The sequence below is a fragment of the Aspergillus fumigatus genome, chromosome 2, assembly GCF_000002655.1.
Source record: "Aspergillus fumigatus Af293 chromosome 2, whole genome shotgun sequence".
NCBI classification, from domain to species: domain Eukaryota; kingdom Fungi; phylum Ascomycota; class Eurotiomycetes; order Eurotiales; family Aspergillaceae; genus Aspergillus; species Aspergillus fumigatus.
Window position 1 is genome coordinate 4649674 of NC_007195.1, and position 13497 is coordinate 4663170.

The 13497-nt window shown below is 53.8% G+C and overlaps 8 protein-coding genes across 8 annotated transcripts; 3 read left to right on the forward strand and 5 right to left on the reverse strand.

Annotated features, from left to right (window-relative positions):
* Nucleotides 1-200: 200 nt before the first annotated feature.
* Nucleotides 201-812, reverse strand: AFUA_2G17410 (uncharacterized protein; the record flags this gene model as incomplete). The annotated part of the gene is made up of 1 exon (XM_750983.2): nucleotides 201-812. One exon carries the CDS (start codon nucleotides 810-812, stop codon nucleotides 216-218), a length of 597 nt encoding a protein of 198 aa, XP_756076.1. The 3' UTR covers nucleotides 201-215.
* Nucleotides 813-1209: 397 nt separating this feature from the next.
* AFUA_2G17420 (Pfs and NB-ARC domain protein) lies at nucleotides 1210-4064 on the forward strand (the record flags this gene model as incomplete). Its single annotated transcript, XM_750984.1, has 3 exons — nucleotides 1210-2236; nucleotides 2286-2870; nucleotides 2923-4064. The coding sequence occupies 3 exons, from the start codon at nucleotides 1210-1212 to the stop codon at nucleotides 4062-4064; spliced, it is 2754 nt and encodes a 917-aa protein (XP_756077.1).
* Nucleotides 4065-4215: 151 nt separating this feature from the next.
* On the reverse strand, nucleotides 4216-5441 carry AFUA_2G17430 (nitronate monooxygenase). The gene has a single exon (XM_750985.2). The coding sequence runs from the start codon at nucleotides 5303-5305 to the stop codon at nucleotides 4226-4228; it is 1080 nt and encodes a 359-aa protein (XP_756078.1). The 5' UTR covers nucleotides 5306-5441; the 3' UTR covers nucleotides 4216-4225.
* A 178-nt stretch (nucleotides 5442-5619) lies between these two features.
* Nucleotides 5620-7001, reverse strand: AFUA_2G17440 (amidohydrolase family protein). Its single transcript, XM_750986.2, has one exon. The coding sequence runs from the start codon at nucleotides 6869-6871 to the stop codon at nucleotides 5675-5677; it is 1197 nt and encodes a 398-aa protein (XP_756079.1). The 5' UTR covers nucleotides 6872-7001; the 3' UTR covers nucleotides 5620-5674.
* Nucleotides 7002-7056: 55 nt separating this feature from the next.
* On the forward strand, nucleotides 7057-7875 carry AFUA_2G17450 (3-hydroxyanthranilate 3,4-dioxygenase; the record flags this gene model as incomplete). Its single annotated transcript, XM_750987.2, has 2 exons — nucleotides 7057-7231; nucleotides 7282-7875. The coding sequence occupies 2 exons, from the start codon at nucleotides 7057-7059 to the stop codon at nucleotides 7737-7739; spliced, it is 633 nt and encodes a 210-aa protein (XP_756080.1). The 3' UTR covers nucleotides 7740-7875.
* Nucleotides 7876-7883: 8 nt separating this feature from the next.
* AFUA_2G17460 (aldehyde dehydrogenase) lies at nucleotides 7884-9580 on the forward strand (the record flags this gene model as incomplete). Its single annotated transcript, XM_750988.2, has 4 exons — nucleotides 7884-8352; nucleotides 8398-8615; nucleotides 8660-8952; nucleotides 9002-9580. The coding sequence occupies exons 1-4, from the start codon at nucleotides 7955-7957 to the stop codon at nucleotides 9578-9580; spliced, it is 1488 nt and encodes a 495-aa protein (XP_756081.1). The 5' UTR covers nucleotides 7884-7954.
* Nucleotides 9581-9613: 33 nt separating this feature from the next.
* Nucleotides 9614-10066, reverse strand: AFUA_2G17470 (RidA family protein; the record flags this gene model as incomplete). The annotated part of the gene is made up of 1 exon (XM_001481638.1): nucleotides 9614-10066. One exon carries the CDS (start codon nucleotides 10064-10066, stop codon nucleotides 9614-9616), a length of 453 nt encoding a protein of 150 aa, XP_001481688.1.
* An 821-nt stretch (nucleotides 10067-10887) lies between these two features.
* On the reverse strand, nucleotides 10888-13271 carry AFUA_2G17475 (uncharacterized protein; the record flags this gene model as incomplete). The annotated part of the gene is made up of 3 exons (XM_001481639.1): nucleotides 10888-11493; nucleotides 11567-12872; nucleotides 12922-13271. The coding sequence occupies 3 exons, from the start codon at nucleotides 13269-13271 to the stop codon at nucleotides 10888-10890; spliced, it is 2262 nt and encodes a 753-aa protein (XP_001481689.1).
* Between the last annotated feature and the right edge of the window lie 226 nt (nucleotides 13272-13497).

The window sequence follows — 13497 nt, forward strand, 5'->3', positions numbered from 1 at the left end:
ATGCTTACACTCCGTGGGTATATTCTGCAGATGGAAGTGTTGGAGCTTATCTTTGACAGGATTGATGTTTCCGGTCCGCCTGTCCCAGCGACCATATTTGTGCCACAGGATGCTATTTGCTTGCGGCTCATCAGTGCCCTTATCCTGTTCCTTTTGACATACATGATGCAACAAGCCTGATCTGCCTATCTCTAGCAAGATCATAGCAGGCCTGTCTAAAAGCCAACTGAGACCTGGTATCCGTGACCTGTCGTCTGAGCATTGAAGTTCACTTTTCCAACGCAATCTCCATACTCATAAGGCCTGTGCACTTGGCCCCATCCAGCCCCGGGAGTGCTCGACGTAGGCGCTACAAACGTCACATTGGTATACGGGAGCGAGCTACACATATGGCTCTGCATGCCGTTCCACGGATAGTACTCCACGAATCCAACCTGGCTGCTTTCGATTCCTCCAGCTTCGCTCGGCAATGTGTACGACCCGACATGTGTCGACTTGCCGCTCGCGGTGTCGACAAGGGTTGCCGTCCAGGTGGTCCCGGCTGAGTTCTGGACCACGAGGTCATAGAGTGGAGCATATGGAGCTGGGATTTCCACCGCGCAGCTGACATCTGCGCCGCCGTCTGCGCCGTCGTGGCAGTTTGGGTCGGTGCTCGTGGTTCCGGACACGAAGCTGGAGAAAACAGCGTGGACGATGCTTGAACCGGAGGCATCGGAACGGGGCTGGAGACCGATATGGCCGACATCAAAGACACCGGTGAAGGTGAATTGCTGTGCGAAATAGTAGCCAGTCTCGTGAGGCGTATCCGCCATCGAAATGGGAAACGTGATGTCCTTCAGGCCAGACGAGGGATAGTTGGCAAAGCTCCATGTCTTTGTGAAAAGACACAATTGGATTGTCTGCGTGCTTATCCTCAGTATATGTCATCATGAGAGGAGAGGCCGTCGCTGAGGCGGCTACTGCGGTCTCATGATTGGCCCTGGTTAAAATGAGGCCAATAGTTTAGGCCTCACCCTGGGATATATCAATGCTCAAGCTGGCCATGTAAGTCAAATCTACTTTGAGGAAATAGTAATTATACACTGATAGCAGCTACCCTACGACAAAAGAGCGATACTTTGCTGGATTCCCGCAAAACAGCCCTTCAAGCCCCGAGCCCATATGTAGCTTGAAATTTCTCTCCCGCTGCTGTTGACAAGTCCTTTGGAAATGCGTCCTCGGCATCGCGAAGAGTTCGAAATCGCCATTTTTTGCAGCTTACCCTGTGAAGCCGAGGCGATCGAGGCATTGCTAGATGAGGTCTACGACCGGTTCGGCAAGATCTACGATAAGGAACCCGAGGATCGTAATGTCTATATAAACGGACGAATTGGCAAGCACAATGTGGTCTTATGCCAAGTGCCGGAGTCGGGCAAATGCAGCTCAGCGAGCGTAGCGTCGAGTTTGACATTCAGTTATACAGGTATCCAGCTCGCCCTTGTCGTTGGGATATGCAGTGGTGTTCCCTCGCCGTCCTGCAGTGAGCGGGAGATCTTTTTGGGAGACATTGTCATTGCGGATAGTGTGATTGAATTCGACGTGGGAGAGCAGTGTCCTTGGGGATTCCAGCGGGAAACGAGCGTTGAGGCTGCCCATGAAAGACCTGTCCTTGAAAGACCGAAAAGAGCTATAAGAAATCTTTTGAATGCTCTATCAATTCACGGAAACCGCGCATTAATGGAGGCGGAGAGTGCTGGCTTCTTGGAAAAGCTACAGTCCAGAGGAGGTCCAAAGTGGCAGTATCCCGGAGCATCGAAAGATATCCTTTTCACGTCTGCATATCGACACCAGCATCGCCGAGAGTCTGTTTGCATCCACGACGAGTATGAGGATACGCTCTGCAAGGGCGCACTGGAAGAAGAATGCTACATCTCTGCATGCGCGGAGGAACAAGTCCGTCGCCGCAGGTCCAGCGACGAGTCAGTCAAGCCTGCACTCCATGTTGGGATGATCGCATCGGGAGACACGGTAATGGAGTCCGCAGAACACCGTGACATGATTGCGGAGACGGAGGGGGTAATCGCCTTTGAGACCATCGGGGCAGGAATGTGGGATACTGTTCCTTGTGTGATAATCAACGGCGTATCCGATTATGCTGATGGCCGTAAGAATGAAGGATGGCAAAACTATGCAGCGGCAGTAGCCGCTTCAGGTGCTAAAGCGTTTCTGCAATACTGGGCACCCTGTGCAAAAGCTAGTGAGTGAGCAAAATACAAGTAATCTTGCATATGCTGACTCGCTCAAAGAATCTCGACAGGCCCAGGGTGTCCATTCAAGAATACCAGTGCTTCAGACAGACATTATTGGCCGAGAGATTGAAGTGAATGAGATGAAAAAGGAGCTAGGAGATCCTAGACAGGAAAGAAAAGGGATAGTGCTCTGGGGGCTTTGTGGATACGGAAAAACGCAGTTGGCCGTCCATTATATCTCTGTGAGAAGAACGCTTTATGAATCCATTTTGTGGATCGATTGTTCGTCCTGGGACACGCTCCATGATTCCTTCTCTCAAATATGGAGAAAGATACAAGGATGTGTGCACGACGAGCAGTCACCAATTGAGAGTGTGTTGGAATGGCTGGAGCAAGAAACAAATCGGGCTTGGATCATGGTGCTGGATGGGGTTGAGACCACGTATACTTTGACATCTATTGATATCGACATTAGGAAGTACTTCCCTTCGTGCAATCATGGGCATGTCCTGTTGACAGCCCTATCGCCGTGCTTGCACGCTCGGCTGGGCTATCCAGGTATACAGGTACGAGGTGTGGATGAGGACGCGGGGGCTCAGATACTCCTGCGGTGTGCAGGGGTTGAAGAACCAGACTCTCCCGGTAAGCCTACGACAAGTGATATGCATTGCATCGTATTGACAAGGCTATTTAGCTGTGGAAACGGCCAAGGCAATTTCCCGTAAAGTTGGCGGAGTCCCCCTTGTTTTGGAACAAGCAGGATCCTTCCTACGATGTGGACTATATTCCTTGCACGAGTACAATAGGCGGTTTCAGGATCAGTTTGCAAAGTCGACTTTCAAGACCCCGCTGTATAACTGTATTGGAGCATATGAGAAGGGACACGCTCTGTGGACGGTGTTCGAAAGGCTGTACGATGCTGCAGGACAGCGAAGCTCCGAGTCGATCAACCTTCTCCATCTGGCTGTATTTCTCGGCTCCGGACTATTACCGTTCTCTCTGATCATGTACCCATCAGGTGATCGTAACAAATACTCGGTGCTATTCAACTCATTGTCTGCGTTGGAACCGGCTGATACATCGTGGTTGAAGATCATAAACTGGCTGAATAGCCTACGCTCACGAGAGACTGATCTCGCAAAAGCGCTTCAAACTCTGGAGGATTCCGGTCTTGTCAACTTCAGACGCAAGCGGTCAGATTCCATGATTGAGAGTTTCGAAATCGATGATATGGTACGGGCATTCATTCGGCTGAAACTGTCTTGCCATGATCGGTGGGACAATGCAGCCGTTGCGTTTCTTCTTACTGGACAGTATTATGTCCGTATAGACGCCCAATCGCAGCCGGGAATACCCCAGGAGCATCTGGGGCGCTTGTGCACTATTCTTGACGATTTTATGTCATTGATACCGCTAGAGATGATTCAGCCGCCCGACGGCAAATATTCCAGGCTCTGTGGCTCTGTTGCGCCGGTATATGCACGAGTGTGTCGCTTGAAAGGGGACTATGAGACATCCAAGAGCTTGTGGGTCCTAGCACTGCAGTTTATAATCTTATCTCAGAGTGCAGAATCGTCCACAATTGGAGCGAAGCTGGAAGAGATTGACGCAGCTGCAGACACTCTCTTGGCCGTAGACGAAGGTTCCATTGAGGAAGCCTGGAAGCGAGCCTGTGAGAGTATTGCTTTGTCTCCGGCAGCTCGTGCAAGAAAGAGGGATTTCGGAAGCGGAGCATTACAACATGACCTTGTGGCCGAGCCTATGCCCTTGCCGGGACTAGGTCAAGATACCTTTGAAGAGTTTCGAGCTGAAATTAGAGATCTAGGTTTTGGCTGACGCTTGCAATAAACCGCAATGACCGTTTATGATGGATCTTATTCAATAATAGTTGTGGGATGGGATATCTCATAGTCTATCGAATGTCCTCTAAATCATGTCGTCGTATAGTGGTATAGACAGTCTTAAGGCCATGGTCCATATCCAATCGTTCAATTCCCCTACTGCGCCGAATTAGCCTTCTGCACATTCGAAAGCCTCTGTAAAACTTCTTCTTGCACATCCCGGACAATCGTCTCCGCGTCCTTCACATCATGAATCAGCCCAATGGCAGCCCCAGCATACGTCGCCAGTCTACCCTCCGGCCCCCACCCAGCATCCCCCGCCTTGAGAGCCTCATCATGAAGCGCCTTCAGCTCTTCAAACGGCCGACCCGCCTGATGCTCGATGAACGACTTGTTGATAATCGTCCGAGGACTGTACTCCTCCGGCCAGCCCACCGTGCCCCGAAGCCGGTTGTACAGCAACGTCCGTGTCGTCGAGACCGCCCCATTACTGGCCCGCACAATCTCCCGCTGGTAACCAGGACTAATCCTCGCCTCCGTCGCGGCAAGGAACCGCGTGCCCATCACCACCCCCGTGGCCCCAAGGCAGAGTGCCGCCGCCGCGCCACGCCCGTCCGCGATTCCCCCAGCTGCAAACACAGGGATATGCGCGGGAAGACAGTCCATCATCTCGGGGAGGAGGGCCATAACCCCCAGACCGTCATTGGCCCGCCCGTGTCCGCCGGCTTCTGCCCCCTGCACGACAATCACGTCGGGTTCTTCACTCCCCTGTGCGAGCTCCCTGGCTTCGGCGAGCGTGCCGATCTGGATCCAGATGCGCGTGGATGGGGATGCATGCCGGATCCGCCGGGACCAGGTATCTAGGTCTTTTTGTCCGTGGCGGGGGGCGAAGAGCCAGGCGGCGCAGGGCTTGTATTTGCTTATGGTGGAGATGGCGACTTCGAGGTCGTCGCTCCACAGTTGGAAGCCGATGCCCACGGGGAGAATGGGTTGGTTTTGTAGTGCCGATGGTTGAGACTGGGATGCAGACAGCGATTCTATCAGGCTTGATGCTGTTTGGAGATCGGAGCTGATATCCTGAGTCTTGACGCCCGGCCCGATGAATCCTAGCCCGCCTGCGCGGGAGACTGCAACAGCCAGGGTGGGGCCGGACGTGACCCGCATCGGGGCACTGACGATCAATGGCGTTTTCATCCATGGATATGAACGCGAGATGGTTGTAATGAGTGGAGACATCTTGTTTGGTGGTTTGCGCAGGAGAAGTGGTTCGTGGGCGGATACAAGTTATGATGTTGGCTTTGCGTGTTTACAATGAGTAGGATGGCCCAATGCCGAGGATAATGTCGGGATCGGGTGGGGAGTTCAGCCAGCAGATATGATTGGTTATTATTCTGGAATGAAGCGTAAAAGATGACAGACACTGTCTCAAGAGCAACCGTTCTCGAGGTGCCACATTCCTGTCATAACCTGTGCCTGATACCACATGGATGGATGAACTGTGCCATCCGTCGCCGACTGGAGTGCCAAATGTAGACAGACATCAAGAAAGAGGAAGAATTACCGGTTACAGAGACAGACAAGAGTAGACATCGACGTGACAGTCCATTAGTTGATATATACCTTCTCAAACATCCTCCATCTCTCCTCCATCAGCCCCCGCCACTTCTCATCCTTATCCAGATTCAAAAACCTCAAGGCATTCCCCGCGAGAATCTCAGCCCGCTGCCTCCAAGACAAGAAGCCCTCCAACCGGCCATCCTTGGCGATCATCCTCCCGGCTTCCGGCACCTCCCCAAGCGGAAATGGATAGTCACTCCCCATGATCATCTTATGCGCCCCAACCTTCTTGACCAGATACTCCAGCAGCTCCACATCATGCGTCAGACTATCAATCCAGATATTCTCGCGCACCGTCGCATGCTCAGTCGGCGTGACCCCTCCCGCATCCCCCGCCACCAGATCCGGCCGGCAGTCATACCCATGCTGGATCCGTCCCAGTAACGCAGGGAACGAACCCCCCGCATGCGCAAAACACAGCTTCAGCCTCGGGAACTTCAGCAGCGTCCCGGAGCAGATCAGCAGATGTAACGCTAGCGCCGTCTCGCACGGCATCCCGATGAGCCAACTACTCCAGTACTTTGCCCAGCGGCGCGGGTTCTCCTTCGGCCAGGTGTAGCCGAGCGGATGCACGAAGACGGGCATGTTCAGCTCCTCGCATGCGGCCCAGAACGGATGCAGGGTTGGATCGTCGAGTGTCATCCCGTCGATGGTGGTTCCGATTTCGACGCCGTGGAGACCTAGTTCCTGCTTGGCGCGGTGCAGCTCTGCGACGGCGGCGGGGACGTCTTGTAAAGGCACGGTTGCGAGGCCGAGGAATCGGGTCGGGTGTTGGCGGCAGACGGAGGCGATGTGGTCGTTGAGGTGTCTCGCGAGGAGGGTCGCGGGGGCGGAGGGCTGGTCGTAGAAGAAGAGGATGGGGATCGTGCTAAGGACTTGCACGTCGGTCCCTGCCGCGTCCATCTCGGCGAGTCGTGTTGCCGTGTCGTAGCAGTTTTTCGCGACAGTGCGGAAGAAGCGGTCGCCTACGTACATGTCTACTTCTTCGGGGTTGGTGGGGTTTGGATGGAGGGTGAGCCATGGTGATTCTGCGGCGGATGCGGTGGAGGAATCGGAGGAGGAGGACGAGGGAGGAGGAGGAGGAGTGTTGGAATGATATGAAGAGAGGTCGGGGAGCGAAGGGGGCATAATATGGGTGTGCATGTCGATGCGGAAGAGGCGGTGGTTTGTACAGCAGCTCCCCATGTTGATTCTGGCAGCCAAGATTATGATTCTGATGGATATCTACTGAGGACGACGGTGATCAAATTAGAGAGGACAGACTATCGACCCCAGGTATCCGATCCGTATTATATGCGGGCCGTATACGGATCCCATCCGGATAGCATCCGACGCATTGATAAATACCAGGCAGGTGTCATCCGGCATGCATGACCATCAGCATCCAGATCAACATGGCCACCCTCAATCCCTTGTCCTGGGTCACCTGGCTGGCCGAGAATGAAGACAAATTACGACCCCCGGTCAACAACTACTGTCTGTATCAGGGGAACGACTTTATCCTGATGGCAGTGGGAGGGCCGAACGAGCGCAATGACTATCATGGTGCGATCTTCTAGATCTAGATATGAAAGCACCGTGACTGACAGCTCTAGTGAATGAAACCGAAGTACGTTTGCAGTGGCATCAGCCGAGCGAGACTAATGAGCAGGAATGGTTCTACCAAGTCCAAGGCGACATGCTTCTCCGAGTTATCGAGAACGACACATTCCGCGACATTCCTATCAAAGAGGGCGAGATGTTCCTTCTTCCAGGTACGTATTCCGAATTCCAGTCGATCAAGCTAACACTTCTAGGAAACACACCCCACAACCCAGTCCGATACAAGGATACCATCGGTCTAGTCATGGAACGACAGCGGCCAGCAGAATCTCGCGATCGCCTGCGATGGTACTGTACCAAGGGAAATCATTGTTCGCCGACGATCATCCGCGAGGAGGTCTTTCACTGCGCAGACCTTGGCTCACAACTGAAGCCAATCATTGAGCGGTGGCAGCAGGATGAGGAGAGCCGAAGATGCGGGGAATGTGGTTGTATTGCAGATCCCAAGTGAAGCTCTTACAAATCGTTTCTTCGAAGCCAATGAAGATGTATACACTGGTACTCGTACACGGATATCACTCTCCGTATCCGCTCCCGGGCCCACTGAAATGCGGGGTACGGATCTATAGATAAGATCCACTGTAGAGAGACGGATACACTTCCGGCACAGTATACCGCTCAAGCACTCTGCGCAAGAACCTACATGTCATAGAGACAGTATAGACAATGATTCAACCATGGGACTATGCTTCCATCGAAGCCGCCGAGTCTCTCCTCCAACAGCCATCCTTTGAACCCTTCCACCTGCAAAACCTCATCGATGGCGCCCAAACACCCTCCACCAGCAACGAATGGCTCGACTCCTTCAACCCCAAGACCGGGCAGATATTTGCTCGGATTCCAAACAGCTCGGCCCAGGACGTCGAAGACGCAGTGCAAGCCGCCGAGTCGGCCTTCGCATCATGGTCGCAGACCCCCCCGTCAACACGCGCCGCGCACCTGAATCGCATCGCGGCCCTCATCGAAGAACGCCGCGAACTCTTCGCCGTATGGGAGAGCATCGACCAGGGGAAGACTCTTGCACGGTCACGGGTGGAGATTGATCGCGCCATCTCTAACTTCAGGTACGTCTTTCGCGAAAACACCGGAGATTAAAGCTAATGACGCAGGTATTTTGCGACGTACATCCAGCAACAAAGGACCGCTGCGCGCTGGACAGACGATAATGTGCTGACGTACGAGCACCGCTCCCCGATTGGAGTGTTTGCGCTGATCGCGCCGTGGAACATGCCGCTGTACCTGTTAACCTGGAAGATCGCGCCGTGTCTGGCGTTTGGGTGTACGGCTGTTGCGAAACCTAGCGAGATCACTAGCGTTTCTGCATATTGTGAGTTCTCTGCCGGGAGGTTAGGCTCATGGCTAATTGGACAGTACTTGGAAAGGTAATCCAAGATGCGGGACTTCCTCCTGGTGTCCTGAACCTCGTTTATGGGGCGGGCTATCCCACCGGATCGGCTTTGGTCAGGCATCCCCGTGTCAGGGGTGTTTCGTTCACCGGTGGTACAGCGACTGGTGTCCAGATCCGGAGGGATACCGTCGAGGATATAGGGAAGCATATCTCGCTTGAGCTAGGCGGGAAGAATCCGACGCTGGTCTTTGAGGACGCTGATCTTACTGCCGCTGTTGCGACGGCCGCAAGAGCTGCATTCGAGAACCAAGGAGAGGTACGAGTCCCCCCTTTACCAACAAACTCAGACGGAACTGACAAATTAGATCTGCCTGTGTGGTTCGAGGATCTACGTCCAAAACTCTATCTACGACGCCTTTCTCTCCCGCTTCGTCGCCTATGTCAAGGAGCACTACGTGCTCGGCCAGACCGTCGGCGCCGTCGTCTCCCTCGCCCATTACCGCAAGATCCGCTCGTATCTCTCCCTAGCCACCCAATACGCTGATAGCTTCAAGCTCGGCTCGGTGCCTCCGGAGACCCCGGACGGAGGCTACTGGATCGAACCAACCATTCTCACGGTTCCGGACGACAGCCCGATCATGAAGGACGAGATCTTCGGCCCCGTGGTGACAGTCAGCTCCTTCGAGAGCGAGGACGAGGCGATCGCGCGGGCCAACGACAGCCAGTACGGACTAGCGAGCATTCTTCTGACGCGCGACGGAGCTCGCATGCGACGGGTGGGCGAGCGGCTGGACGCCGGACTGGTCTGGGTGAATTGCTGGCTAGTACGCGAACTGGGGACACCGTTCGGAGGCATGAAAGCGTCGGGAACGGGCCGCGAGGGAGGCGATTACAGCCGGGATGTATTCACTAATGTGCGGACGGTGCATATTCCTTCCGTCTAGTCTGTCTAAGTCTAGGTCCATCGTTGAGACATGCTATAGCGCAACAACAGCTGTACATTTAATCTCCACCAGTAACCTCGGATTCGGCAGCTCCTTAACCCCAATCGTCGTCCGAGCGGGTGCATTCGCCCGATCCGGCCAGACCTTATTCCACTCCTCGTTCATCCCCGCGTAGTTCTGCGGCAGGTCGATCAGGAAAACCGTCGCGTCGACGATGTTTTGCAGCCCGCCGCGGCCGTGTGTCGCGCCGTGGATGATGCCCTCAATGTTGCGCAGGACTGCAGCTGTCTGGGCGCGAATATCGAGAGTCCAGGTGCCGTCTGCGTGTTCGGTCACACCGTCCCAGGTGCCGTCGCCGCGGCGGGAAGAGGTGCCGGAGACGTAGAGGGTGCGGTGCGCAGTTGTGGGGGCGAAGCGGGCGTGCGGGTAGTTTGCTAGGCCTTGGGCCTTTTCGGCGGGTAGAAAGTAGGGAGTTCCGTTGGACATTTTGAGGATCCTGAGATGCGATGGTTGGTGACACGATCTTGACGTGGGGAGACCGAGGTTACGGCTGCTTTTTATGTAGACTCGGAACCGGATCCGCCCCGGATGTTGTCCGGATACAGCGGGGATGATGTGCGGCATTGAGACATGGTTAACAAACTCGAGACAACTATATTGTTCGGTGGATGTCCTATATATATTGACTTTGCACACCACCACGATGTATTTATGGGCAGCGGCTCTGAGATATAACTATGTTGAGTGGCTTAGCGCCTGTATCTGCGAATTTTACACATTCGGAGCTGACGAGTCCGCGTCAAGGCAGACTGTCTCTGGGGCCCGGGCACGGTGCACATATCCCTCACTCCACGCGCATCTCTGAAGTGAAGTGATGGGGGGTTGACCTGTATCAATCCGGGCACATAAATGTCCGCCTGGTCATCCCATAACCCTGATTGCCAGACTGACAGAATAGGTCTTTGCCAGCCGAGAGTGGCCTACGGCGCCGATGAGGTCATGCAAATAGATGACCTGGCCCTCAAGAAGCCGCATCGAGGTGGACTACTAGCTCGTGCATGTTGATGTTGGTATTCCAATGCAGTACATGCCAAGCCACCTTTGATCGGAAAGACATCCTGCTAACGAGGGCTTCTGTACAAGGTATCCTGGAAGCGATCCGGGCGATATTTGCGGCAGGGAGTAACGACCCAGTTGTCAGGGCGATATGATGCCAACAATGCTGAATCATGGTTATGCACAGCCACCAGCCGTTTCGATGGATATACACAGACTTCAAGGGAGGGGTGCTGCAGTCGGAGATGACCTCACATTGGCCGCGGTGGTCTCATCACTTGAAATCCCTTCTCCTTGGTCTTCTTCTGTTTGAACCGCCCGGCAAAACCGCGTTTCCAATTCAAGAATATCTGGCGACTCGACTGCCCCTCGTCCGGGCTTTCATTTGAGGACTCGTGTGACGGCCCCGACTCGCCACGACGCGAACCATAATACAAATCCGACTCACGGAATGAATAGTCGACGCCCGACTTTCTCGGCAACTGTAACAACTCGTCAAAGGCGTCGCTCGAATATCGCGACGAGCTGGAATCGGTCTGCGGCGACCCGCATGACTCGATAACCGAATTGATGGAATCACGGTTTGTATTCTCATACTCGTGAGAAGCGACTCTGGTATTGAGTGATCGCGGAGGTCTGTAAAACGTCGAAGTGTTTGGTGAATATGGCGCTGCTGCTTCTGGCACATTTGGCGAATTCGGCCTATCCGGACAGTTTTCAAATCCCCTGTAGACTCTACGCAAGGAACCGGGACGGTAGCGATCGGAGATGTTATCGGAAGAGTTGACTTCTAAAGCCTTTCCGTCCAAGTTCCGACGTTTGTCACTGGGGCTTGAGAGCTCGGCGAAATTGAAATGCTGGACACCAGTAAGTCGCTGAATAGTGCCTTAAAGCAGATTCGACACTAACTGGAACATTGCTTGAACCCACCCATCGATCGTCGGCAACCCTACGATCGGATCGATTAACGGCGAATCGTCCTATATGCCAGACTGAGATGAACAAAAAGCCGAACACGATTACCACACTATGCAGAACCAGGATGAAATAGCCGATCCATTGTCTTGTTATTTCGCGAGACGGGCACACAAAGGCAACGCCCAAGATGAGCGTCAACAAGCGGACAGCAGTACACCAGGCACTTTTCGAAAGCATAAATTTCGTCCGTCGCTGAATAATGAGATGAGCGAGAGTGATCACTTCGCATCCGCCGAGCAGAAGCAGCTGCACCCAGCCCCAGAGCTGCAGACCGCCGATGGCTAGACCTTGAATGAGTGGAAGGCAGTAGAGAAGATAATGGGCGATATATTCCATGGAGGTGTCGAACCGAGGGGAAGCCTCGGACGAGTTGTGGTCGGATCTCCTGGGTTTCTGTTTCGTCTGATAACGAGCAACGAAGAGATTCGAGCCGACGAGGACCCCAATCATCAGCACGATCAGACAAATGTTGTAACTGGGCAGATGTGGGACGAGGGCAAATGGATACGCCAGATATGCCAAGAGAGGGAGGCTGAAGAACAAAAGCGTGACGCCCGCAATGCTATGACATGCTGCCGGGAATTGCACAAGGACAGCATCAAGTGAGACGCCATGCCACGATCCACACTTGAGCAGCCATCCGACCAGCCATATAACCACGATTGCAGAGACGACAATGCACAGATTTATCAGAGCGTCGAACTTGATATCCAACATGGAGGGAAATCCGAGGTTCTGCGCCATGTACTCCAGTCCATAAGTACCGTTGACCGCGTAGATTCCGTCTTCGATCCCGGGATACCTGAAGCCGTGGTCGATGGGTCCGCTCCAAAATAACAGCGATGACCAGGCCAGTTGGCTGACGATAGGCTGGTAGAAACCCGGGTATTGCATCGTGAGGGAACCAGTCAGGAAGATGAACTGGAGGTACCGCACGTAGTCGGCCACATCGACTACAATCTTTCTTACGGAATCCGGGGCTGTGGGTGTGGTTCCGTGCGCCGACACTGAGCGTCTTCGCTGCTGGGTCTGTCTGCACCACGAAGCCATGCCCACCAGGAGGAGAATGGCGGCCGGAAGGTAGGCAAAGGCTGCCGAGGCAGCAGCCCCAATGTCGGGAGTAATTCGAGCAGCCGTACAACCAATATTCGTGCCATTACGCAGACTGAATTCGAATTCCCCGACAAGAGTTTGAAGCGGACGACCATCTGCCAGGGAGTAGGTCAACTCCCATTTGGAGACCTGCAGGGGCTCCGGCCTGATGACAGTTCAGCAGAGGTCGGAGAGATTCAGGGCCCTAAACTTACACCCTCCAAAGCGCTGGAGGTGAATAGCACAGCTTTTGAATCCGATCTAGACGGCCAACTGGGTGGCCGAGCACTCGGAAGCGCAAGTCATGCTCCTCCGTCAATCGAACGTCGCTACAAGTAATCTGGGATGCATTGTAGAAACCCAGCAGGGTCAATGACAACGTGCTTGCATCTTGGGAGGTATGAATCCAACCGTTTATACTGCCAATGTGGAAATTGACGGCCGACGAGCGACTCAAGACCGAGGTCTCGCATGGATGTCGCCGTACAAAAGCACCTTCACATGGTAATATAAACCCAACAAGGAGGATCAGAAGACAACGAAGAGAATATGACTCAGGCAGCATTCTACTATGGCGACAGCATTACGGAGTAGATAGGAGAGAGACTGATCATGCATGATCGTGCATGATCTTTCGTCCATGAGATGAGCTCTACCTAGTCTGTGGTCGACTTTGACACGAAACGTTTTGCCCCTGAAGGCAGAAGTTTTTGCGGGTGGATACTCAACAGACTCCATACACCGGGTTTCTCCGCCATCCCAAATTATCAACCATTTGGATTCGACATTTC